Genomic DNA, 27,971 nt, shown 5'->3' on the forward strand with positions numbered 1-27,971 from the left:
GACAGACGAGTGTAAGGAGCCGCTCTTGGAGCTGGCTTAGGCTTTGGTCTGACAATAGATGCAAAAGAGTTTTCATGTTCAGACTATTTCTTTGTGGCAGCCTTGAAAGATTCATCGAAGAGGTCATTGTCTGCAGAAGGAATATTAGCCAAGCGGTCCTGAAGATTAGGGTCCATGTCTATGGTGCGAAGCCAGGCTAGGTGGCGCATTGCTACAGAACAAGCAGTCGCCCTGGCAGACAACTCAAAGGCATCATACAACGACTGGAGAAGATGTAATCTGAGTTGTGACAGAGTAGCTATGACTTCTTGAAATTCGAAGTACTTATAGCTGAGAAATTTAGGAAGGAGATCAATGAGGAGCTTGAAATAAGGAGACTCAACCTGCGCTGGGAATAAGAGCACTCGCGCATGCGTGGTGCGGCTTTCTCGAAACTTCTGAGTTTCTACAAGCAAGTCTGCTTGCGAGGCTTCCGCATCCGGGTCCTGTCGATGGCGTCACCCATATGTGAGAATAGGCTGCCTGCTTGTCCTAGGATAAATAAAGTGAGGGCAGCGGGTTCTGAAGTCTGGGAGATTGGGGGAAGGGGGCAGAAGAGTCTGAAACTTTCTAAAACACTTCACAGGTGGATCGTGCAAAAACTAAACCGAACCAGCAAGCTGCAGGTTCAAGATAGATGTAGGAGAGAAAATGAGATTTCAAAAAAATGAACATTTTCAGGAAGGAGAATTATAGAATCCGAAAGAGAGCAAAAGACAACCTTTGAAAACAAAGACAGAAAAAGATAACAAAACAAACGAAACAAAGAAGTTAGAGTAGCAGTGACCCCCCCCCCCCAAAAAAAAATAAAATAAATAAAATCCTCCCTTCGGAAACAGAGGAGTAGAGATAGAAAGATAAAGATCAGCCCACATGCGTTTTGGCGGCTCCGGCCAAACTCTCGGTCTTCTAATGAGCACACACCAACCTGCCACAAACAGGAAAGACAAAAAGGGACATATTAAAAAAAAAAAAAAAAAGAAAGGCAACTCGGCAATTTCATTGGATTGTGAAAAGAGTTGAGGCTTCAACCTTTGAGCTGTAATTGAACCTACGATATTCCAGAGTGAATGGGAACTGATTTCACTGGACCAGGGTCCAAGCCACACTTCAGAGGCAAAAGGAGAAAACAGGAGAAGGGAACTAGGGGCTGATAAAAAGAGTAGGTGGGAGAAGGGGAAAAGGGAACATGTTATAGAGAAAGGTGCTGGAAGCCAACAATGGGGATGTGTACAAGAAGGGGGCTGGGGGCAGAAAAGGGGATGTGTGATGAGGCTGCAAAAGGGACATGTGAGAGAAAGGGGCTGAAGATATGAGCTGGAAGAATAAGTGAAGATGCAGAATCAAAGGTTGATGGGGAAAGGGGGAATGGAGAGGGAGTTCTATGGAGGTGATGGACAGAGAAAGGGGACAGATTTTTAAGTTGGTGAAAAAAGGTGGAAATAGGGAAGGTAAAAGGGGAAATGGGAGCCTGAATATGGGGGTAAGACATAAGAAGAATAGCCATATTGGATCAAACTAATCTATTCTAGCACCCATTAATGTAACGGGCTTAAACACTAGTATTATTATACTATTATAATAGTGCATCTCTAGAAGCATTTCACTACCGATGTAAAGTTTAATGCAGGGCATAATTCAACCTAAGTACTTATGGTATCTCGGGTCAGTGATCATTTAGGCAGTGTCAAAGGTCCTGCAAACACCATTTTCAATCCATTAAACTGAGCTTAAAATGACAATTGCCTTCATTTAAAACACTAGTTCATCAAGCCATATATTTCTACAAAGAGAAAAAAAAATACTGCCTTTCCAAGTAAAAGTACAAGCTTTCTTTACATGAGGAAAGGAGTACAGACAGTGAAATATCTAATCACAAATGTTTTTCTAGGAGAAGGATCAGCAAAACACTAGGCAGCATGAGTTCTATATTAAATTATTTTTGAGACACGTGAACTACTAGTTAATTGAAACAGCTGGCATGAGTTACTTAAAAAAAAAACCCCAAAAAACAGCAGCACACTACTGTATGAGATTTTTGAAAAGAAATCTAATCAGACTTCCTTTGAAAATGAAGACAAGAAAGAATGTCTGATTTTAAAGTTGTAATACTGGTGGAATAATGTTATTGAACAGTTCAAACTACAATCTGAAAATTGATTTTTTTTTCTTTTAAAGGACAAGAATTTTTAAACCCTTCTCACCTCCTTCCTGCTCTCCAAACAATTTATGTACGAGCTGGAAATAGCTGTTATCACCTAGAGTCCCATACAGTTGTATGTGTAAAGCATGAATGGCTGGATGTCATTTCAGGGCAAATAATTTTAAATAAAGCAAGTATGTCTGTAAAGTGCACACTTTTTATTCCCCAAAAGTGTAAAAATATAACGATCAGGAATAAACAATACCTTCCAATAAGAAACCAAAGAAATTTGATATTAGCAATTTAGGTAGGATAGCTGCAATGCTATTACTCTGTTCCATCTTTCAGATAGAGTAATAGCAATTGGTTATTTTGATAGACTACTTTTCAAAACACATTACAGTATACTCTTCTGTGAAAGAAACATGAGGATTGAGCCTACTTTTTCTCTGAAAGGCCACACTGCCAAGTGGTATTAACTGATATAAAGAATGAATATGGGAAACCAAGAACATGAAACCAGAGCCAAAAACATTCATTTTGAGGCAAAATATTCAGGTCCCAAGGTGGTAGGCTGAATAGCAGAATGAAATGCATCCCAAAGATATTTGCATACTCAGTCAACACACACACACAAAGCCCAAAACTTACTGTTCTGTGAATCAAAAGATCTAAATATTGCAATATTGCTTTTTAAAAATATATAGATTGTTTAATTTCTGCCCTTCAATGTGAAAGCAGCAAAAATAATCACTTATAAAAATGAAACCTGAAAAATAAATGTATTATGATATGAATTTTCAGATTTATTTAGCTCTCCTCCTCCCCACCCAAGAGAAAAAAAATACAGACCACAGACCACTTACCTCCACCCCTTAAGCAAATAACCACATATTTAAAAATCCAACTAAAATGTGCATGATTGATTTAAACAGTTCCTGGAAGTAGTAACATTTTGCTGAGGTGCAAGAGGGCAGGGAGTGAGGAAGAACAGCAGAAATGAAAAGTATACAATAAAGGAGGAGAAAATTTCCAACCAGCCTCTTTCCTTATTTGGCGACAAGCAAGTGCAAGAAAGTGTTCACTGATATTGCTTTTAATTTTCTGTCTTTTGCACATCTGTATTCTGGCCAAGTGAAGGACATTTAAGGTTTTTCTGCAGCACATGAGCATCTGCTGGCTCTATCCTCTTGTAATAGTTCTTCTTTGTCTCAATGATCTCAAAGCCAAACTTTCTGTAGAAGTCAATTGCTGACTCATTGCTGATCTGAACATGCCTGAGATTGAAGAAGAGAATTTAGTTAGGCAGGAACTGAATGAGACCCTAGGTTGAGATGTTTTGTTATATTCTGTAAAATGTTGACAGGTTAAAAAAAAAACAAAAAACAAACACCAACCAGAACAGAATTTTTTTTTTTTTTAAATAGAGGGTTGTCCTTCACTGCTCCCATAAAGAATTTACAGTGCAAATTATCATTCACAAGCCAGTTCAGTACCCAATTCACTACAGGAAGTCATTCCAAACCAGTTTTCTACATCCTTTACACTCTAGTCCAGAGTTTCCCAAACTGAGTCAGGACCATAAAATGGAGTCTCACACACGCACAAAAAAAAAAAAAAAAAAGATTATGTACTTACCCTGGTAAGCTCTTTCTCAGTAGATAGGCGAGACATTCTAGATAGATGAGATGTATAAAAGCATTCCCAAAAAGCTAGGGCACGCTTGCTGCACTGGCCCGTCAGACAGAGGACCCAAAGGCCAAGTCCTGTCTTGCCGCTACATCTACTCCATAAAACTTGGCAAATGTGTAGAGAGGACTAAGTTGCCGCCCTGCAGATCTCAGGGGAGGCAGCTCTAGCTTCGAACCACAAAGCCACCACACTCCTAGTAGAATACGCCTTGACAGAAAGGGAAGACTGTTTCCCAGAAATATAGGCTGATGAAATGGCCCAACGGATCCATCTGGAAATCGTGGCCTTGGAAGCTTAATAGAATGAGTCAGCACAAACAGATGGTCAGAGACACGAAAGTTGTAGTGACCTCCAGGTAGCAAAGAAGCACTCTGCGCACATCAAGTTTCTTCAAAAGGCAATCCTGTGTCCTAGAACCAGTAGGCTGATAAACAGGCAAATGCACTTCCTGATTAACATGGAAAGCAGAAATCACCTTCGGCAGGAAGGGAGGAACCGTAAACCCCAGTCTCTGAGATGCGAATGAACGGTTCCCTATACAAGAGAGCCTGGAGTTCTGGCACACACTGCACTGAGGTAATAGTGACCAGAAATACAGTCTTGAGCAGTAAATCCAAGAGGGAAGCATCCCAAAGGGGCTCAAAAGGAACCTTGGTAAGGTAAGACAGCACCAGTTTAATGTCCCAGGAAGGGAACGGCTGCTTAACCAGTGGTCTGATGTGAAGAGCCCCCTTCAGAAATCTAGCAACATCAGGATGAGACATCAATGAGGAACGAACATAATGGGCTCTAAAAACAGGAAAGCCAGGTTATCTGAACCCGAAGAGATGCTACAGTGAGGACTTTTATCAAGGCCAGCTTGAAGAAAGGTGAGAATCACAGACATGGGAGCTGAATAAGGCCCCACCTAGTCCTGAGCACACCAGTATTAGAAAGCCTTCCACATTTTAGCGTTAAGCACAAACTGTTGACAACTTCTTAAGACTTGTGAAGAGTGGCAATGAACACATCAGAATAGCTTTTGTGATCTAAGGCTGCGCACTCAAGAGCCATACTGTAAGAACAAAGCAACCCAGTCCTCCATGCAGACCAGACCCTGTGCAAGAAGATCTGGATGGGCACTCAACCAAAGGCTGCGACCCTTGTGAAGATGCACGATATCTGCGTACCATGATATGCGAGGTCAATCTGGAACCACTAGAATGACATGGCCCGGATGGGCCGCAATCTGCCGAATGACTTGGCCTATCATGGGCCAGGGAGGGAAGACATACAGGAGAAGCTCCTGAGGCCACGGCTGCACTAGAGCATCGAGACCCTCGCTTCTAGGCTCGGCTCTTTGACTGAAGAAACGATTCACTTTGTTCTTTGCCGTGCCATGAGGTCGAAGCATGGCCGGACCCAGCGCCACTGAGGACAAGGCCCACTCACTCGGATCCAAATTGTCTACTGAGGTTGGCTTTGAAGACTGCCTACTCCCGTCAAAACAGATACCAAAACTATGTGCAAACTAAAATTATAGAGTCCAGAGCTACTTACATGTCCTACTATCAAACAGAGACTTAGACCAGACTTTACTTTCTTGCATGTTGGGTTCTCCCCCTACAAGCTTATATGAGAGATAGAGAAATCGCCAAAGCCAGACTGATTCCAAGGCAGAAGGCAGGCAAAGCACACTTATGGATCAGGGCTTCTGGACTACTAGACATCTACAAGAAAGATTAAGGTAAGAACCTAATCTTTGTTTTCTAGTGCAATGTGTCTAGTAATACTAAACACTAGTGATGTGCCAATGCAGTTCCCTGCATCTAGGGTGGGTCCACTAGCGGAGTGTTACCAGGTAGACGTAGAGTAGACCTAGCATCCAGGAAACGGTATGAAGGGTAGACCATGAAGCCATTGTACAGACTTCCTCGGGTGAAGTGACCCAGGTTTCTGTCCCTGAGATAATTCCACTTTCAATATGATCAGTGGTCGCTTACTGCAGCCTACATATACAAAGGTAATAACTATTTTTATCCATCTGAAAATAGAGGCCTTAGATGCCAGCCTTCCTTTCTTAGCCTTACTGGTCAGATCAAAAAGGTGATCCGATACATGAAATTATTGGTAACTTTGAGATACCAGAGAAGCACTTGCTTGACATCTAGCAAAAACACTATCCTTTACCTTATACCCTGTAGAGCGAAAAGTGGGCAAAGGAGACTGACATGGAAGGTCAAGATAACTTTCAGTAAGAAGGATGGAACCATGCACAAAGAAAGCCCTGCTTCTGTAATCTTAAAGAATGGCTCCCTACAGGACAGAGCTTGTAAGTTGGTGGACTTGTCTCGCCAATGTAATTGCTACCAGAAACACCATCTTGACCATAAGATCCATTAGGGAAGCCTCCCATAAGGGCTCTTACGGAGCTTACTGAGACCTTGCAATACAGTGTTAAGATTCTAGAATGGGCATGGAAGACATACCAGAAGATGTAACCGAAGAGCCCCTTTATTGAACTGGATGACATCTGGTGAGAGGGCAGAGCGCCTCCCCCCCATCCCCCGCCCAAGGCCATATTGAACAAAACTTCCAGGTACTCTAAGCACTGGGTCAGCAACAGCTGACTCTTCTTGAAGTTTACTATCCATCCCAGGTCCAGGAGGAGTTGGACCACTCTTGAAACTGCCCATTCTCCATGTTCCCTGGACTGTACTCTGATCAGTCAATCATCCAAATATTGGATGCACTTGGATCCCTGCCTTGGAGGTGCACTGCAACCACCACCATATCTTTGGTAAAAAGGTGAGAGGTGCTGTTAGGCCAAAGGGGAGTCCAGAGAACTAGAAATGTTGCTCCAGCACATAAAACAGCAAGCAAGTCCTGTGGGTCAGAAAAATGGGAATGTGGGGCTTACATCAAATTAAGGGAGGCAAGAAACTCCCCCAGCTTCACTGCTGCTATGACCAACTGAATGGTCTCCATACAGAAGTGCGGCACTTTCAGTGCAGCATTGACTGACTTGAGGTTCAGAATTGGTTTACAGCCATCCGAGCCTCTCTTTGGCATGATGAAGTATATGGAGTATCTGCCAAAGCACGATTCTTCAGTCTGGGACTAGCTCTTTGGAATGAAGATCCAGTAGGCTTTGCACCATTGCCTGGACTCTGAACGCTCTCTCTTGCTGGCCAGCCAGAGAATCTACAAAAAGGTCCAGAAGGGATGCACAGAATTTCTAGGACCAAATGGTCTGCTCCAATTTGAGCCCAGACCGACAGGAAAACAACCTTGGCATCATCGTGCTTTCTTGGAGGCTGGAAAGAGGCAAGAGTCAAAAGCTTGCTGTCTTCTGCCCCCACTGAACTTCTACCAAGACCCCCTGAAAAGACCCCCCGCAAAAGGATGGACTCTTCAAGCGTATTGAAAATTCACACATCCTGTACCCTGAGCTGTCCGGGGTCTGTTGTCTGGCAAAGCCTTAGGGTTACAGTCCATAACACTGGCCATCAGGTCATCCAGATCCTTGACAAATAGCATCTACCCCTCAAAGGGAAGCCTGCTCAGTGTGGCTTAAGAGGCTGACTCTCCTGCCCACTGTCTGATCCAGAGCATCCACCAGGCAGAGACAGCATAGTTTGGCATCTTGCTCATAACTCAATGATATACAGAGCATCCGCTATACAATTCATTCCAGATAGGAGCATTTGGGGGTGGGAGCTGAGGTTGGAATGCGAGCCAGTTGGGTGTGGAAAGCTCATGTCACAAAAGAAGCCACGGCTTCTGCCTTAATCTCTAGGGCCAAAGTATCAAATTATCTTGAGGGCCATACACTTCATGGTCCCGAGTATCCTTTATCATCACACCACCTTCATTAGGCAAGGTGATTTGTTTGGTTACCTGCGTCACCAACAAATCCACCTTCAGCTAACTAACAGCTGCAAGAAATCTGAAGTCATATGGTAAAGCTTGGACATAGTCTTAACCACTGACCAGCTTTGTGATGTCCAGATGCGAGACAAAGAATATGGTGGGAGTAACTGAGCCACCCATACCTGAACAGGGCAACAAAGGGACTGGAGAAACTGCCAGCTTAAATTCTCACAGCAAGGTTAATATAATGCCCAAGACCACAGAGGCTTTGAACAGCAGTAACCACATGGGGGTCTTTCCCCTGGTCCAGGGCCACTACCATTTCTTGATCAATGTTCTCATGCAGGGAAGCAGACTCTTCCAGAAAAACTGCATCCTGGGACAATAATGGCATGGAATCAGACTGAATATCCTGGTCCAGTTCTGTGGTCTTGTCTGGTCAGGAAGCATGCCGTGGCCTTGTCTGGTCAGATCGCCACCGCCTGCCCATGCTTAACGCAGACACTGAGGACCCCCGGTAATTCAAATAGGCATTTCACCTAAGGCTCACAGAATCTGGGGGTCTTGAGGACTGTGGTAGGGAACCCCTGCAGGTCCTCCTGAGCTCCATGGCAGACACTACGGTATGTATCCCGCAAACGACAAGATGGTTGGATAGGCTGGAGTGAGCTTTGACAGAAGTTCCAGTAGTTGGAACCAGATGGACTTTATGGTCTATGGCCCAGAAATATCAAAGAAAAAAAAGAATTTATAGGTCATTTAACTAACAGGCAGACTGGATGGACCATTCAGATCTTTATCTGCTGTCATTTACTACGCTGTTCCACAATGAGTTTATATGTTGATACTTCTTCCTATATGTTTAGGATTAGAAAGATTTTTGTGGCAAGGGAAGAACATATTCCAATAAAACTTGATATTAAAGTACCAGTGATTAAAGGGAGATCGAGAATACCTGATATAAGCCTATGGCTTTATCTAGACAATCTTAACACCTATTGTGGACCGAATTAATCATATTTTACATCACAAAATCTTGATCAGCAATTAGTTCATCCGTGAAGCTTAGAATTATCCTTCAGAATGGGTTTTGTAGCAGTGCTCCCATTAAAATTTTACAATATTCCAAGTGGAGAGGACAGTATGATTATGGTTAGCATTAGAGATTGAGACAGTGCCTGTTACCCATGGCTAATCCACTGAAATGGTGGGGGGGGGGGGGTGTTCACTGCAGGCATGGGGACAAGGCCATCCACTGCCCCGTGGAGTGGTGAATGGCCTTGTCTCTGCAGATAAGGGATGGAACGCACACGGACCCCTCCCTCCTACCTACTGAAACTATCTCCCTCCCTCCTCCTCCCTTTACCTTCACGGCGCGTTAGTAAAGTAACTTGCTGAAGCCGGCCAAGCCTGCCTGCAGTCGCGTGTGTGTGTGGGCGGAAGCTTCTCCTCTGACACAACTTCCGGTTGCATCAGAGAAGCTTCCGCCCACACACGCGCAACTACAGGCAGGCTCAGCCGGCTTTAGCAAGTTACTTTACTAACGTGACACAAAGGTAAGGGGGAGGGAAGGAGATTCTCGGGCCGCACAAGTACCTGATTGTAAAACCGCTTAGATAACCTTGAAAGGCGGTATATAAAATCCTAATAATAAAACTATAAAATAAACTATTCTGAAGGGCGGTGAGGTGGTGGGAGGGAAGGGGGGTGGTGAAAGGAAAACGCTGAAGGGACATGGGGAAGACTATGTCAGATGTCAGACTATGGGGGAAGCGGAGGGAAGAAGATGGGTGCCCAGACCAATTTTTTTTTTGGGGGGGTGAAGGGAGAGGCACAGTAACAGAGCAAATGGAAGACGTTGAAAGAAGACACAGTGGATGGAAGGAATTGAATGAGAAGATGAAGAAAGCAGAAACCAAACAACAAAGGTAGAAAAAAAAATTATATTTATTTGCTTTAGGATAAAGTAGTATATTAGTTGTGTTGATAAAAATTTATAAACAAAGCCCTGCCAGCTGAACATCTCTTTCTCTTGTTCAGCAGCCAGAACTTTGATTTATAAGGAAGGAATAAGCTAAATATTGCAGTGCTGAGGCTTGTATGGATGCTGCGGGGATAGTAGTCACGGGGACAGTGGTCACGGGGACGGGACGGGGAAAAATTTTTTCCCCGTGTCATTCTCTAGTTAGCATAGATGTTGAAATGGCAAAAGGTAGAGATATGTTTTCAACCAATACAAGATAACCAGGAGTTCACAGAGGTGATAAAATCTTTCCCCTTCAAACAATGGCTTGTGGTGGTGTGTGTGTGTGGGGGGGGGGGTAAAGGGGGGGTTCTATAGTGGCAGCAAACTGGTGAAAGGATTGTAATTTGCATCACTAATGGAAAAATTCCAGATTTATCAAAATGAATTTTTTTACTATGTTTGTCGTGAAGTTATATTTGATCTTTGAATTTGGCAGAAATGGCTTAGGCGGCACTGAGGTATGTCTTTAGGTGGGATGTGAAAAGAGAATGGATTGGCTAATCACCATAGATAGCTTAGAGACAGTAAACCAAAATGGAATTTTGCCATTTTCCACCACAGGTGGCAGAAGGATTTAGGTTCGCCAACTTCTTTAGATAAAAATAAAGCAGAAAATATAAATTGGGAGCTACTGCAGGTCATGTTTCTATATCAGGAAGACTATAAATTTGAGATACATCACCCCTACATGCTGACTAAGTACAAATGAGCTCTGATGTTACATGCCTGAAATGTGGGCAAGAATCAGACTTGTTGGGGTACATCTTTTGGACCTGCCTGCATAATGAGGCAAGTTCTCCCAGCACAAAAGTATATTGCCTTAACCTCCCCCCCACCCCCACCTTATTAAGAGTTATTGTTCATTTTGGTGATGAATAGGGATTGGGAGATGTTCCAAACATAAAATGACAATTCCAGATTATAAGAAAGGATTATTGAAATTCCTTGTCCTATAGGGCTAGGAGCTTTTGCTTAATCAGTGACACTCACTACTGTAATGTTGATGGTGTCATTTATTAATCTAAAGATATATATTGATACTTGTACCTAAAATGTATATGAAGAAAGTAAGAAGGGAAGGAAATATGGATAGCTTTTAGGAGTGTTTTTTTAGTCATAACGTTAAAAACTGTGAAGAGACTGTTTGCTAGATTGCTTTGCTAAAGTTTCCAGGTAGTAAGGTGATACTGCCACTGTCTAGTTATAGCCATAACACAACACCTCTCTCAAATGCGTTAACCCTCCCCCCACACACACACCCTACTGCATGTGCATCAGAGCCTTCGCAACTCTTGTCATGCCCATATCCAGATTCAACTTCCTGTTTCAGGTTGAGGGAGAAGTGCTAACTGCAAAGAGGGGAGGGGTTAAAAATTTGAGGATAAAATAATTGATGAGAAAATGGAAAGTGAATACCGTATTTTTCGCTCCATAAGATGCACCTGACCATAAGATGCACCCTAAACTTAGAGGACAACGAAAAAAAACGATTCTGAACCAAATTCTCCCTGCTAGGCTCTGTACCCAACTCCACACTCCTTGCCAAGCTCTGTACCCTGTTCCCTCTCTGGTGGTCTAGTGGTAGGCCAGGACAGGGCACAGGGCAGGCAGGGCTAGAGGCTGGCAGGGACAGGGCAGGCAGGCAGGCAGGGACAGGGCAGGGCAGTCATGCTAGTAGGGACAGAGCAGGTAGGGACAGGGAAGAAAGGCCTAGTGGCAAGCAGGCAGGCCTCAGAGCTGGCATGCAGGCAGGGACAGGGCAGAAAGGTCTAATGGCAAGCAGGCAGGCAGGGACAGGGCAGAAAGGCCTAGTGGCAAGCAGGCAGGCCTAGTGGCTGGCAGGCAGGCCTAGTGGCTGTCAGGCAGGCAGGGACAGGGCAGGCAGGCCTAGTGGCTGGCATGCAGGTAGGGACAGGGCAAGTAGGCAGGAGCAGCCCCCCCAGTACCTTTTTTACTTTTTAAAATCCCGGCAGGGCCCCCCGTACCTTTTTTGTTCTCCCCTCCACGTACTCCCCCCGTTTAGCATTTTTACTTTTTTTTAATCCCGGCAGGGACCCCGTACCTTTTTCTATTCCCGGCGCTTCACTTGCTGGACGGCTGCAACAGCGTCCTTTTTGGACTCCCAGCGCTTCCCCCGCTGGACTGCTGCAGCTGCAAGAGGCAGAGCGCCGAACAAGGCAGGCGCGAGCTTCTCGTGTGCCTGCCTGGTCCTGCGCCGCTGTGTGAATGGCTGTCATCAGTTCTATGACAGCAACCATTCATTCAGCAGTGCAGACCAGCAGGCGCGCAAGAAGCTCGCTGCTGCAGCCGTCCAGCAGGGGAAGCGCCGGGAGTTGAAAAAGGTACCGGGGGTGGGTGGGCTGTGGTATTCACTCTGCACCCTTATTTCCACCCACATTTTTGGGGGGGAAAAGTGTTTCTTATGGAGCGAAAAATACGGTACTTTAGCGTATTTACAATGGTATAATCCTAGTATCAGTCATATGACCTAATCACTATTTCAGGTTCCATTTCATCATCATGAACCCATATCTTGTGCCCAATACCTTGTAATGCAAGTGGTAAAATTTGTACATATTTCAAAATGAGTCAGCCAAGCTGCATTAGAAGATTTGCAAACCATGAGAATAATTTTTGGCAACCAACATTTCTTTAAATTTACAATGCCTTCCACAACAGTGCACTAATATGAAATGTTTTTCCTAGGTACATGAACACCATGTACAGTATGTAACGAGCAGAACTGTAACTCTCTTAAAGCAAATGAATGACTTGCAGCTATGTAAGCACTTTCTGCTTACTCATGTCCTGCTTGTTTTTCTGGTATTTTAACTTCAGTTTCTAAAAACTAACAAAAACATGGAAAAAAACAAAAAACAAATTTGAACTCACAGATAGATGTTGTCAAAACTGCCATCTTTTTCGCAGATGTTTAAAACATGATTCAACATTTTTGTTCCTACCAAAGAAAGAACATTAGTGAGCAGAAATTACTTTTCCTATCGCCTCCAAAACATAACTGAGAAAAAAAAATCAAATCCGGTCTTTAAAAAAGAATCAACAAGGCACTGAATAGCCTTGAAAATAATTTTTTTCACTCGTTCATAAGTTTATTATTCTCAGCCTATGAAGTTGATGTAAAGCATACAATTTTCACGGGGATATTGACAAACATGCATATAAATTCTGCAATCTATGAAAGCACAGACAACTACCCAAGTTGATTTTCCATATCAAGTCAAAAGCGCTTGAAATAATCGCGCCCAGACAATTGCGCGCAGGACGTCAGCACTTTGGATTTCGACATTATTTTAAAGCGCTGTGGGTGGAAGGCCACAGCTAAACCTTATCCAAGCCTGCCTGAAGGAAAGCCAGAACCACCATAATTTGAGCCTGCACAGGCTCTACCTGTCCTTGGCATACCAATGTTAGAAAGACTTCCAGGCTGAGGCATAAGTAGTCATAGGGGTTTTTAGAAAGCAAAATCATCAAAATGACCACATCAGAATAACTGTGTTCCATCAAGGCTGAGAGCTCATGAGCCATGCCGTAAAACCAAAACACTGTGGGTTCTCCATGGAAACCAGACCCTGATTAAGAAGGTCACAATGAAAAGGGAGTTTGAGTTTCCAGTCCCCACTAGTGCTGCCCAATTCAGAGAAAAATATTTCTATTCGATTCACTGTTAATGACACAGGTTTTTAAGTTTAAACATTTTATTTAACCAAGGCAATATCATGCCAAAAATAGGAACATCCAAACTATAACATAGCTGTAAAATTAGTTAGAAACATAGATTCACAGCTTCCCCAAAGTTTCCCCAGCCCTCCTGCCTGATTCTCAGTTTTTCCAGGCCCCTGCCAATTCTCAGCTTCCATCACCAGCCCCCCTGCCGATTTCAGCTTCTATCCCCAGGCCCCAAGACTCACCAGCCCCCCTGCCGATTTCAGCTTCCATCCCCCCAAGACTCACCAGCCCCCCTGCTGATGTATTTACTTACTGCCTAGACTGAATATTAAATCGCGGGGAAGAGAGGAGAAATGCGGGGAAAGAGCCAGCCAAATCTAGTTATTTGTTGCTGCCGAGTGCCGAGGTCTGCTGCACAAGGTCCGCTTGCTCGCCGCTCGACTCTCCCACCACTCCTTTTGTTTTTTCCCTGATGTAACTTCCAGTTTCGAAAACCGGAAGTTACATTAGATGGGAAGAGTCTGGCGGCCGGCGGCGTGAAATAGCCCGAAGTTCCCCAAACTTGTCTTGCAGCTGAATTGGTAAGTCCGGTTTTTATAAAAAAACGAACCGATTCACCCGATTTGAATCGGTGAACCGATTCGAATCGTTAATCGGGCAGCACTAGTCCCCACTGAAGACAGATGACATCCACATACCACGGACAAGGTCAGTCCAGAGCAACTAGGATCATTAGGCCAGGAAGCAATGCTATCCAGCAGATGACCTGTCCAACCAGAGGCCAAAGAAGGAACACAAAAGGAATTTGTGAAATGGCTAGGGCTGAATTGAGGTGTCCAGACCTAAACTTCCACATTCTGTTCTTCGACTGAAGAAGCACTTGATCTTTGAGCCCCTGGCTGAAGCCATCAAGTCCATCTGCAGATGGCCCCAGCACTACATGATAGGATGGAATGCTCATCGCAAGAGGGGCCATTCTCCCAGGTCCAGGACTTGTTGAATGAGGAAGTTTGCTTGCACATCATCAACTCTGGCCAAATGCACTGCAGAGACAGAAGATGTAACTCTGCCCAGCAAAACAGCATGCTGGTCCAAGGAAGCTTGACGAGTCACATATGCCACCACCATAGAGTTGTCCGAGAACACTTGCACCTCTTTCTCTTCCCATGTGGGCAGGAGAGCAACACCAGATGAATAGCCAAAAGCTCCAGACTGATTGTCACTTCTGAAGTGGAGTCCACTGCCTCTGAATGGAGCTGTCCCCTCAGTTAGCACCCCAGCCAGACAGGCTGGCATCCGATATGAGAGGGATCCCCTCCTTGATCCGAAGAGGCTTGTCTGGCAGAATGCCTCCTTCTAAAAAGTCACCCATACACACTGCTGTGAACTGGCTTCATCAAGGGGAGCAGCATCTGAAGGGGATGACACTGCAGAGACCACCAAAAGAGGAGGGACTCCTGTAAAGGACATGTGTGCTCTGGCTCAGGGAACTTCCTCCAGGGAGACCGCCACAGGAAATCTCAGATTTGTTTCTAAAGGTTCAGTCTGCATGGCCCAAGAAGAAACGCATGTCCATGCAGGGTGTCAGAGAAGGCCCAGATATGCCAAGGTCTGCGATAGTGTTAACCGGTTCTTCTTGAAGCTGATAATCCAACCCAAGCATTGCAGAAGAGACACCACAGTCTCCACCACTTGCTCAACACTCCTGTCAAAATGGAGCCCGGAACAAGCAGTCATCCAAGTAAGGATGGACTTACCCTGCTTGCAGAGAAAGATTGCTACAACTACCAACACCTTGCTGAAAGTGTGAGGCGCTGTTGCAAGCCCAAAGTACTGTTTTCTTTTTAGCCGGTACCACTAGTGCCACACTCCGGCCCGGCGATGAAGAGGCCTATGTCGAGGCACACACCGAGATCGGGATTGGGTGCTTACAGGACTTTTTCAAGGTCAGCATGACTTGGCTCAATGCCTTTTTGACCTGAGTCACAGATAGTGTAGGGGAAGGATTCTTAGCTGGCTTACCCACAGAAAGTTGTGACATCTGAGATATTTCTGCTGGTGTCGAAGGATGTGGGGTCGCCTTGGTCAGCGCCGAAGTTGGTAGTGATGTCAGCTCCCCTCCATAGCGGTACCGAAAAGAAGTTTGTTGAAGAAGGCAGTTTTTTAATGTCCTCTTCTGAAGAGAAGAACACCGGGAACAAATCTCCGATCGGTGCTTAGGCCCTAAACACTGGAGGCACCAGCGGTGCAGATCAGTTACCGATATGGTCCGAGCACAGCGACCGCACTTCTTAAAACCCGTCTGCGGGTGGGACATCGACAGGAATACCTCCCTGGTAAGATCGAAATCGGTGGTAAAACAAGCCCCGCCAGGCTGAACCCGCAAAAGAGAAAAAACAAATTATTATTTTATTTAAATCAAGGGAAAAGAAAAAGTAAAACGAAAAAATGACTGGAAAGTCACAAACCGCAAGAACAGGAAGGCAGCGAAAAAGAAAAATGTTCCAACGGCTGTTGAAACGCGACTTCTTAGCTCCACGGAAACTAAGAAACTGAAGGGACCACTCACCTATGTCGGGCGGGAAGGCACTTGAGCATGCGCGGTGACGGCTATCACAAACTTTCTAAACACTTAAAGATGCATTTTTGAAGTGTCCGTACCGGGGCTCCGTTGGCGACATCACCTATCAGTGAGAATATGCTGCCTGCTTGTCTCTTTGGCATGATGAAGTATAAGGAGTAGAAGCCTGAGCCCGATTCAATATCTGAAACGGGCTCTACTGCTCAGATATTCAAGAGATGCTGCAGGATAGCGCAAACTTTGGACTCCTCCTTCAGTTGACCTGCCGGAGAATCCAGAAAGACTTTTACTTCCCTCCGAATCTCTATCTTGTGCTCCTCCTTCAGTTGACCTGCCGGAGAATCCAGAAAGACTTTTACTTCCCTCCGAATCTCTATCTTGTGCTCCTCCTTCAGTTGACCTGCCGGAGAATCCAGAAAGACTTTTACTTCCCTCCGAATCTCTATCTTGTGCCCCTTCTGTATTATGCCCAACACCCATTGATCTGAGGATATTTGAGCCCACTGGAAGCTGGATGCCTGTAGTTTGGTAATGGGGACGGTATCCATGTGAGAAGGCTTTTATAGGGTGGAATCTCATTCTAAAAACAGGTCCAACATGTGGCGTCTGTCAGCCAATGAGGGAACTCTGATCAGCTATCTATCCAAGAGTGCACTTGAGACCCATCTGCCACAGGCAAGCCACCACCACTACCATCATCTTGGTGAAGGTCCAGGAAGCACAGTTACTTACTGTTAACAGGTGTTATCCAGGAACAGCAGGCAGATATTCTCACATGTGGGTGACGTCATCCATATAGCCCCGGTACAGACAGCTGCAAAAGTGAACTGGCACTTTAAGAACTTTAGAAAGTTTGTGACTGACCGCACCACGCATGTGCTAGTGCCTTCCCGTCAGACATAGTTGTGCGGCTCCTCAGTTCAGTAAGCCAGCTAAGAAGCCAACCAGGGAAGATAGGTGGGTGGTGAGAATATCTGCCTGCTGTCCCTGGATAACACCTGTTACGGTAAGTAACTGTGCTTTATCCCAGGACAAGCAGGCAATACATTCTCACATGTGGGTGACCTCCAAGCTAACCAGAATGGGATGGTGGGAGTGTTGGCCTTGTTTAAAAAAAAAATAAAAAAAAATTTGTAGTACTGTTTGGCTGAAGTGACCATCCAGTCTGGAAAAAGTTTCCACACAATAATGAGAGGTGAATGTATGAACCGAGGACCAAGAAGCAGCTTTGCATATTTAATCAATAGGAGTAGAGCGGAGAAAAGCTACTGAAGCTACCATAGCTCAAACTTTATGGGCTGTAATCCAACTCTCCAGTTGCAGCCCAAACTGAGCATAACAGAATGAGATGCAAGCAGCCAACCAATTGGAAAACATTCTCTTGAATACAGAACGCACCAACTTGTTAGGATCAAATGAGACAAAAAGCTGGGGCGATCTATGTGATTTAGTCTTTTGCAAATAGTAAGCCAATGCTTGTTTGCAATCTACATTATGAAGAACCATTTCCCTAGGATGATAATGAGGCTTGGGAAAAAGTACTGGAAGCACAATCGATTGGCTGAGATGAAATTCAGTGATGACCTTTGGTAAGAACTTAGGATGGGTGCGAAGCACAACCTTATCATGGTGGAACACTGTAAATGGTAGATTCGCCAACAATACTTGAAGTTCAATCACTCTTCTGGCATTAGTGAGAGAGATGAGAAATACAAACTGTCCAAGTAAAATACTTGAGATGAGCTGTAGACATTGGTTTAGGGAGTGTGGCACAGTGGTTTAAACTACAGCCTCGGCACCCTGGGGTTGTGCGTTCAAACCCACGTTGCACTTTGTGACCCTGGGCAAACCACTTAACCCCCCATTGCCCCAGGTACATTAGATAGATTGTAAGCCCACTGGGACAGATGGGTAAAAATGCTTAAGTAACTGAATAAGCTCTTGTAAATCGTTCTGAGCTCTCCTGGGAGAATGGTATAGAAAATTGAATAAATAAATGGAGGCTTCATTAACTTGGCAAGAACTACATTTAGATCCCAGACCACTGGAGGTGGCTTGAGAGGTGGTTTGACATTGAAAAAGTCCTTTCATGAATCTGGAGATCAGAGGATGAGCAGAGAGGTTTACCATCATCCACTTGTTGATGAAAGGCAGTGATAGCACTGAGATGGACTCTACTTAGATGTGGATTTGAGTCCAGAGTCAGACAAATTAAGGAGATAACCCAAAATTAAGGAAACAGAGATGGATTTCAGATCCTGGTGATGAAGACACCAAGCAGAAAAACGTGTCCACTTTTGCTGATAACACTGCTGAGTGGCTGGTTTTCTAGGAGCTTCTAAGATAAGTCTGACAGGCTGAAAAAGGTGAAGATCAGAAGAGCTCAGCCCGAGAGATACCAAGCTGTCAGGTGTAAAGACTGAAGGTTGGGATGTAGAAAAGAACAGTGACCCTGCTTGAGAAGAGATGGAAAAAAATTGTCAGATGTACTGGATCCTTGATACTGAGTTGAAGTAGAAGGGAGAGCCATGGTTGTCTGGGCCATCGAGGAGCTTTCGGAATCATGGTGGCAGACTCCTGCTTGAGTTTGACAAGCATTCTGAGAACAAGAATGGGTGGAAACCTATAAATAAACTTGTTTGGCCAATCCAGTTGAAAAGTGACCGCCTCTAGGCGATGAGACTATAGCCTGGAGCAAAAGTGGGGTAGCTTGGTATTGTGGCAAGACAAACAGATCTACTTGAGACATTCATGAGGTTGAAGAATGCAGCCAAGATTGTCTGTCAGAGAATTCTGCTCCCCTTGAATGTAAACCATCCTAAGATGTTGTAAGGAATCACCCAATTCCAAATCTTTTGAGCCTCTTGACAGAGGAGAGACCCAGTTCCTCCTTGTTTGTTTACATAGTACATGGCTACTTGACTGTTCTTACAGACAAGAACCACCTGATCTTGTAGAAGGTGCTGAAAAACCCTGAGGGCATTGTAAACCGCTCCGAGTTCCAACAGATTTATATGTCATCGTCAATTCCTGATGGACCAGAAACCTTAAATGTGTAGGCCACCCAGAGGAGTTCCCCAAGCATAGGTTGATGAATCTGTGATTAGGACTTTCTGATGAGGAAGCAACTGAAAAGAGCAACCCTCTGGAAAGATTGGAATAGTGCATCCACCACTGTAGTGATTCTTGAAGAGATGCGGTGGCTAATATGTTTCGAAAGTGAATCGAGAGTTTGCAACCACCGAGATACCTGGGATCATTGAGGGATTTGCAGGTGAAGCCTTGCAAAGGGAGTCACGTGTACTGTGGAGGTCATGTGCCCTAGAAAAACCATCAAGTGCCTTGCTGAGAATGACAATGTGTTGAACAGTATCTAGTAGGGCTCCGATGAACTGAAGATTCTAAGAACACTGAAGCTGAGATTTGGGAAATTTGATCTCAAATTCCAAATTCTGAGAAATAATAGTCTATTGTGTCGCTAAGAGGATACCCTGAGACGAAGGATCCTTGATGAGCCAGTTGTCTAGATAGGGAAAGACTTGAAGGCCATGAGAATGCAAAGCTGCTGCCACCACTACCAGGCACTTGGTGAAAACTCTGGGAGAAGATGCCAGGCTGAAAGGTAGAACCTTGTATGGATAGTGGTGATGAGCCACTCGAAATATGAGGTACTTCCTGGATGCTGGATGAATTGGAATGTGAGTGTAAACCTCCTTGAGGTCTAGAAAGCATAGCCAATTGTTGTTATTTAATAGGGGATACAAAGTTGCCAAAGATAACATTCAAAACTTTTCCTTGACAAGGAATTTGTTGAGCACTGAGATCCAATATTGGTCGAAGACCTCCAGTCTTCTTCGGAACAAGAAAATAATGGGAGTAAAATCCCTTGTTCTGTTGTTCCAGAAGAACGTTCTCAATGGCATTTAGAAGTAATAGAGAATCGATCTCCTGAAGAAGGGAGGGGCTGAAGATTGGAAGCAGACTTTCTTGGAAGACGTTCTGGAGGTATGAGAAAGTGAGAGGATTAACCTTCTCGAATGATGTTGAGAAACCAGAGGTCGAATGTAATTAACTCCCACTAATGACAATAAAGTTAAAGATGACCTTCAATTGATAGAGGGTGAGGCAGAGGCAACTGGATTGAAACTATGCTCTCGAGCAACCGGTCAAAAAGACTGAGTTGATTTAGAAGGAGCAAACTGTTGAGGTTTTTTGAGAACGTTGCTGCTTTTCTTCTGCTGTGGTCTGGAAGCAGCAGATGGTTTAGCCAAAAAAACTTTGATAGGAGGTAGTAAGTTTATATGATCGTGAAGAAAATGGCTTGAGTTTTGGTTTCACTAGGGAATCTCAAGACTTTTCACAAGCACAGAGTTTATGCGTGGCAATCTCAATTGAATCTCCAAAAAGGTTAATCTTCCAGACAGGGTATATTAGCCAATTGATCTTGGAGATTGACATCCATATCAGCAATTCTAAGCCACGCTAATCTTTTCATGGCCACAGACATGGAAGAAGCTTGAGAAGGTAATTCAAAGGAGTCATATGCAGACTGAACCAGATGTTACTGTAATTGAAGAAGGGTGGAGACTTCCGATGAGAAGGAAGGTACTTCCGGAAATCAGGCAGTTGCTTTATTAAATATTTTAGATAACATGTAAAATAGGAAATATTGTTGTAGACCTGACTTGACATGGAATTTTGATAGACGTCTACCAAATCTGTCCATAGTATATCCTTCTCGACCCAATGGAACTGAGGCGTAAACCTTGGATGGGTAGACTTTTTTTTTTTTTTTTTAAAAGAGTCGACTCCACCACCAGGGTTTGGTGAAACAGTTGAAGCTTGTCAAATCCTGGAAAGGGAATAATTCTATAAAGTGAGTCCAATTTATAGGAGCAACTGGAACTGAAAGAGGAGAGTCCCAATTTTGATGAGGGTATTTTTTTGAATTCCATGCATAGAAGTTTAATAAACTCTTTAGGAGGATGTTCATAATCCATAGTCTGCAAGAATTCAGCACTGTAGTTTGAGTCTGCCTCTAGCTTAATAGACAAATCTTTACCCAATTTCCTAATAACGCAAGTAAAGGAAAGTGTCTCAAGTTTTATTTAGAATTTGATTAATCGCGTAATCATACTTCAAAGCGATGAACATTATAAAAACTTTACAATTTTCAGGGGGAACAAACAGTATTCAACGAACAAGACATACATTACAAAAAAGGGTAAGAAATACAACATTTAATAGAAAAGAAACAAATAAAAGGGTTAAACATCAGGAGAGGGTAAATAAAAACAATGGAGTATAAAATTCAAAAGGGCAGACTAAACTTTAAAAATAAAACTAAATCAGTCAAAGGCATCTTTAAAAAGAAAGCACTTTAACTTGCTCTTAAATCTGTTTATAAGACATTCTTCTCTTAGATAAATGGGCAAGGAATTCCAGGTTTGTGGTGCTGTGACACAAAAAATATACTGTCGAAGTGTACTAATGATTTTAAGAGAAGGAACTGTCATTAAGTGTTGATCACTAGATCCGAGTGTTCTGGCAGAAGCATAAGGAACCAAGAGTCTATCGATAAATGCTGGAGCTTTAAAAAGAAGAAATTTCAAAGTTAACAGTCCATGAAGATTGTGGCTCAGAAAGAGTCATAGGCCTCTGTACTTGGAGAAGCATCAATAGTGGAGTCAATGTGAAGATCAGAATCTATCACCGAGATGAAGACCGATGCCTCCTTTTTTGACGGTACCGTTCTGGAGAAGGAGATGGTGTACGATGCTTGCATTTCTTTGGACGTTTAGGAGAAACATTTGCTTGATTGAGATGGTTAAGGAGAAGAATGGTGTATCAAAGAACTGGAATGACAACTTTAGGCACGATGCATGTCTGGACAATGACTAGTGTCGAGAACCAGGACAATGCATCTATGACACAGTGCTGGTACTGACATCCCTGGTAGTATTACGCTCAGGATGGGCCGGTACTGGCAGTTAGTGCCAGGGTAAATATTTTAAATATATCCCCATATTCCGCACGAAAGAAAGCTTCGAACTGTTCTCATAAAGTGGGCACTGTTACGAAGAGAATGATTCAGATGCCGATGCACCTCTAGATTTGGAAACAAGTTGCATAAGGGGTCTTTGCTTGGTCGGCATGACTGGAATCAATGCCTTAGTGGCCTGCGACCCCACCTGGGAAGCTAGTGACTTTTTCGCTGGCTTACAGAAGGAGCAAGAGGCTGCGACACCAGGGGTGATGACGGTGCATCGGAGGACGTCGGTGCTTAGATGCCGATGACTTGGATGTTGATGAATGCGAAGGTTCTTCCTCTTCCATACCGGCAACAAACAATTGCTATTTAAGGCGATGGTTTTTTATGGTGCGGTTCTTGAGAGTGGAACAACACACGCAAGTGTAAATGAGATGTTCTGGTCCAAGGCACTGGATGCACCAGTTGTGAGGACTGGTGACAGAAATTGTCCTCTGGCACCTACTGCACTCTTAAACCCCATTAACGGACGAGACATCGACAGAAAAACCGCCTCAGCCAAATCAAAAGCGAAAGGCTGAGGTGAGAATGGAGGCCCTGCCGAAGCGCCCGAAGGTGAAAAAACAGGGAATTTATTGTTTTACTTTTTTACTGGAACAAAACATATATATATTAAAAAGTAGTAGTAAATAAACGCACGAGCGGGAAGGCATGGCAAAAAAGAACGAACATTCAAAAACGCGACTTCCTAGCTCCACGGAAAACTAAGAACCGAGGAGCTGTGCGCCATCGAGCAGGAAGGCACTCGCGCATGCGCGGTGTAATCAGTCATGAACTTTCTAAAGTTCTTAAAGTGCCGGTACACTTTTGCAGCTATCTGTACTAGGGATCCTTGGATGATGTCGCCTACATGTGAGAATATGCTGCCTTCTTATCCTGGGATAACATGATACTTTCAGATGAGCTGCCAATGATCCCCTAAAAGAATGAGCATGCATACAAGACAGACCGGCAATCTGTACATGGATGAAAATTACCGCTAGGCCCATCTTCAGGCCATCCTGCAGAAACTCAAGGACCCGATGAATTGAAGGAAGAGACGGGTCCACCTATCTCACGGTACACCAGGCCTGGTAACTTCCGGGTCCACCTGTCTCACGGTACACCAGGCCTGGTAACTTCAAGCCTTCATATAGGCCACCACTATGGACTTCCATTTGCTGTGAAGCAACGTGGCAATCGCAGCCGAAGAATAGCCCCAGTTAGTTAAGGCCGCATGCTCAAGGGTCATGCCATAAGACCAAAGTGGTCCAGATCCTGCATCGCAATCAGACCTGTGTGAGAAAGCAAGAATGACAAGATAGCCAGAGCCCGAGACTGCTGGAGCTGAACCAAGTGGGCATACCACGGCCGCCTCGGCCAATCGGATGCAACCAGTATCAGTAGTGGGCCACTATCCATCTCAACAGAAGAGGAGAACTTCCCGTGGCCAGGGCTGAACCAGAGCGTCAAGGCCTTCCCTGCCAGCCCCGCAACAATGACTGAAGAATCCGAACAAAGTCAGGATAATCAGGAAAAGAGGGATTGTGGCCTCTGGACTCTCATGAGAGAACATTCAGCAGTGACAGACTGCTCAGATTGCAGCTTCAATTCCTGAAGAGATTCCAAGACCAAATCAACAAGGTGTACGTGCTTGAAAAATTGGCATAGTGGATCGTCCCTGAAATCTGGGGCTCCGCACTGATCCGGATCCTGGAGATCTGCCAAGTTCACCACTTTTGCGACCGCCACAGTGCCTCACAGTGAAAGTGGAGGTATAGAAAGTGTCCGGCACAACCGCAGACACAGCCGGCTTACCTGTCAGCACCCCTGAAGGAAGACAAGAGAAAAGACCTTAATCTTGCACGACAGGGATCCCTGTGACTGGCGCCAGAGCGGGCGGAAGTGAAACAGGCAGAAACCTTTTTAAATTAAGCACACCTGATAAAACATTCACAAATTCAGGGGGAAAATCCATCTTCCGCGGTGGAAACCGGTCTCTGCCCATCAGGTTTAGACTATTTGGAGGATTTACAAAGTTTCTCACCAGAGATGCGCTTCCATTTCACTGAAACATCGCCAGCACGTTCCCCCAGGGACCCCTGATGCCATTTTCGTGGAAGCCAGAGCAGGTAGTATTAAGACCTTCTTTGGGAGGTCGAAGGCACCGAATCCGGGCTAGCCTTGCATCCCTTGCATGCTGTAGCGCACATGGAACACAGCTGCAGATCCGACAACCATCTACAGCAAATGAGGCATAAATCTATCCCATCGTGTCCTGGGGAGGCCATCTATGAAGGTTAGAAGTATGAAAAACATGCTTAAATTCAAATTAGGAAAAATCCAAAATGGCTGCCACAGGTGCCAATTTTGAAGAAAGAGGTCGGTTAAAATACAGGAACCCTCAGAAAAACAGCAATTTTGGGTGGGAGGGGTAGGGCATGCAGAGAAACCACCCAGACCCCCCTTAAGACCCACCCCCCAATAAATTGCCAATTCAGGCAATCAGCTTGTACTCACTGTGACATGTGCTGAAAGAGAAACTGCAGACAGAGCTGAAAACAGCTCAAAGGGAGATCCTTTGCCTCAGTGAACTGGAAACCTGGATTTCAAGCCTCCCGAGTGCCTCTCTAGCCTGACCACTACAGCCAGAGACCTCCGCCACCCTTGGACATACCGCGAAGACACCTGGCGGAGGAACACAGTCTTTCTCCGATTCCAGTCGTGCCTCCATGGAACTGCTCAGTCTGCGCTCTACCCACTAGCAGACGAATCTGGAGTGAGCAAGCTTCCAAGTGAATGGTCCCCGAGCCCTGGTCTGATATGCAGGCTGTCTAGGGGGCTTACTGAGAAGAAGGGAACCCCCTAGAAACATATTTTTTCCAAAGGGCTGCGATTTCCTGCAGTCAAGTATGTCCCCGAAGGGGACCTCCACAGCATGAGGGTGAAAACCACAAATGCAAAACACAAACTACAAAAAATAAAACACGAGCAGAAAGATGTACTCTTACAGTCTGGCTTGTAGGAAGGAAGACTGAAGAGCTGGGATAATGGCAGTGATGAGGTATGAGGGTGATGGGTTTAAGTCTCTGAAATTCTGAGGCTAACTAAAAAGTCCTGGCGGGTAGAGGAAAATAACCCACTGATCCTAACTTGATCAACAAAACAAGCAATTTCTTTGCAAACCTGGATTTTCAGCTCCGACAAACAGAAACATGACGGCAGATAAAGGCCAAATGGCCCATCTAGTTTGCCCATCTGCAATAACCTTCGTCTCTTTCTCTCTCTGAGAGATCCCACGTGCCTATCCTGACACAATCTCGGTCTCTACCACCTTTTCTGGGAGACTGTTCAACACATTTACCAATCTTTCTGTAAAAAAATAGTATTTCCTTATATTACTCCGGAGCCTATCACCTCTTAACTTCATCCTATGCCCTCATTCCAGAGTTTCCTTTCAAATGAAAAAGACTCAACTCATGCGCATTTGCATTACGCAGGTATTTAAACGTCTATCATATCTCCCCTCTCCCATATTTCCTCCAAAGTATACAGATTGAGATCTTTAAGTCTGTCCACATATGCCTCATGATGAAGACCACGCGCCATTTTAATACCCTTTCTCTGGATCGACTCCATCCTTTTTATATCTTTGAAAAAGAGAAAATGACAGCAGAAGGTGGATGATTAAACGTGCGTTTTTCTTGTCAACAAAAGTGACACGTTTTGAGTTAATCTGTACTCAAAAACAAGCATAACCATCACTTTGATTAGCAATTCTATTCTTTTTTTTTATCCAGCATTTCTATTCTATCTACTTAAGTTTCATCATTGTTAAAATTACCCATACATAGCATAAAGAACATTAAATAACTTTCAAATTTAATTTTTTGTTGGTTGTACAATTTTATAATTTTAATTATGATATGTTGCAAAAGCACAATTACTTACCGTAACAGGTGTTAACCAGGGACAGCAGGCAGCTATTCTCACATATGGGTGACGTCATTGACGGAGCCCGGATGCGGACGCCTCGCAAGCAGACTTGCTTGAAGATACTCGAAGTTTTGAGTCGCCCGTACTGTGCATGCGCGAGTGCCTTCCCGCCCAGCACAGGGTGCATCTCCTCAGTTCAGATAGCTAGCAGAGAAACCAACCAGGGGAGGTGGGTGGGTTGTGAGAATAGCTGCCTGCTGTCCCTGGATAACACCTGTTACAGTAAGTAACTGTGCTTTATCCCAGGACAAGCAGACAGGTATTCTCACATATGGGTGACCTCCAAGCTAACCAGAATGGGATGGTGGGAGTGTTGGCAATTTAAGAGAATAAATTTCGTAATACTGTTTGGCCAAACTGTCCATCCCGTCTGGAGAAAGTATCCAGACAATAGTAAGAACCGAGAACCAAGTAGCAGCCTGGCAAATTTCCTCAATAGGCATAGATCTGAGGAAAGCTACCGAAACTGCCATAGTTCTGATTTTATGGGCTGTGACTCTTATGGGCTGTGACTTTACTGTGAAGGGGGTAATCCAGCCTGGGCATAGCAGAAAGAGATACAAGCAGCCATCCAATTGGAGATGGTAAGCTTAGAAATAGGATGTCCCAACTTATTTGGATCGAAGGAAACAAAAAGTTGAGGAGCACTTCTGTGTGGTTTGGTGCGTTCCAAGTAGAAGGCCAAAGCACGTTTACAGTCCAGAGTATGAAGAGCTGATTCTCCAGGATGAGAATGAGGCTTTGGAAAAAACAATGGAAAAACGATAGATTGGTTGAGATGAAATTCTGAGACCACTTTAGGTAGGAATTTCAGATAAGTACGAAGAACCACTTTGTCATGATGGAACACCGTGAATGGTGGGTCAGTAACTAAAGCTTGCAGCTCACTGACTCGTCGAGCAAAAGTGAGGGCAATGAGAAACACCACTTTCCAAGTGAGATACTTCAGATGAGCCTTATCAATTGATTCAAATGGAGGCTTCATGAGTTGAGTAAGGACAACCTTGAGGTCCCAAACCACAGGAGCGGTTTGAGCGAAGGTTTGACATTGAAAAGTCCTTTCATGAATCTGGAAACCACTGGATGAGCAGAGAGGGGTTTCCCTTCAATAGGCTGATGGAAAGTCGCAATTGCACTGAGATAGACTCGGATAGATGTAGACTTGAGACCAGAATTGGATAAGTGCAAAAGATAGTCCAAAACAGAAGATAAGGAATAATAATAATAATAACAACTTTATTTTTGTATACCGCCATACCCAGGGAGTTATAGGCAGTTTACATCAATCAATCAGATTTACAAGCAACGAAGTCGCTGAGGTAAGCATGAAGGGGTTGTACAAGTCATTGGAGTTAGGTTGGGAGAGAACAATAATAAGGAGTAAAGGAAGAGTTCAGATCGTTGATGGGAGGGGTGAGAGAAGTGGGAGAAGGGGAGATTAGGGATTCTGTCCGTGGAATAAATGAGGTTTGAGAAGTTTTCTGAAATCGAGGTAGGTGGGGGCCTCAAGCATAATTTGGGCTAGCCATGGGTTCTGTTTGGCCGCCTGGAAGGCGAAGGTTTTGTCGAAGAACCTTTTGAGGTGACATAGTTTTGGGGAGGGGGGAAGGCGAATAGATTGATTCTACGGGAGTTTTTTGTTGCAGTTCAGGTTGAAATGAGGGATGAGGTAGCTCAGAGATAGACCAAATAAAGTTTTGTAGCAAAAGCACACAAACTTGAATAGGATTCTAGATTCAAAAGGTAGCCAGTGTAGTTTGTGGTAGAAAGGAGTGATGTGTTCCCATTTGTTCAAGCCAAATATGAGGTGGACGGCGGTGTTCTGGATCAGTTTCAGTCTTCTGATGGTTTTCTTCGTGGAGCCCTAGTAAATGATATTGCAGTAGTCAAGGATGCTGAGAATGGAGGATTGTACTAGAAGGTGGAA

The 27,971-nt window shown here is 44.4% G+C and overlaps 1 protein-coding gene across 2 annotated transcripts in view; it reads right to left on the reverse strand.

Moving 5' to 3' along the window:
* Positions 1 to 2,385: 2,385 nt before the first annotated feature.
* Positions 2,386 to 27,971, reverse strand: part of NAA50 (N-alpha-acetyltransferase 50, NatE catalytic subunit) — a 92,879-nt gene continuing 67,293 nt past the window's right edge. For both annotated transcript variants that reach the window (XM_033941985.1, XM_033941984.1), the window contains exons 4-5: positions 12,645 to 12,711; positions 2,386 to 3,459 (exon numbers count right to left, since the gene is read on the reverse strand). In XM_033941985.1, the coding sequence (XP_033797876.1) occupies positions 3,279 to 3,459; positions 12,645 to 12,711 (248 nt within the window). In that variant the 3' untranslated portion in view covers positions 2,386 to 3,278. The remainder of the gene's footprint in view (positions 3,460 to 12,644; positions 12,712 to 27,971) is intronic.

The sequence above is a fragment of the Geotrypetes seraphini genome, chromosome 4 (assembly GCF_902459505.1).
Source record: "Geotrypetes seraphini chromosome 4, aGeoSer1.1, whole genome shotgun sequence".
NCBI lineage: Eukaryota > Metazoa > Chordata > Amphibia > Gymnophiona > Dermophiidae > Geotrypetes > Geotrypetes seraphini.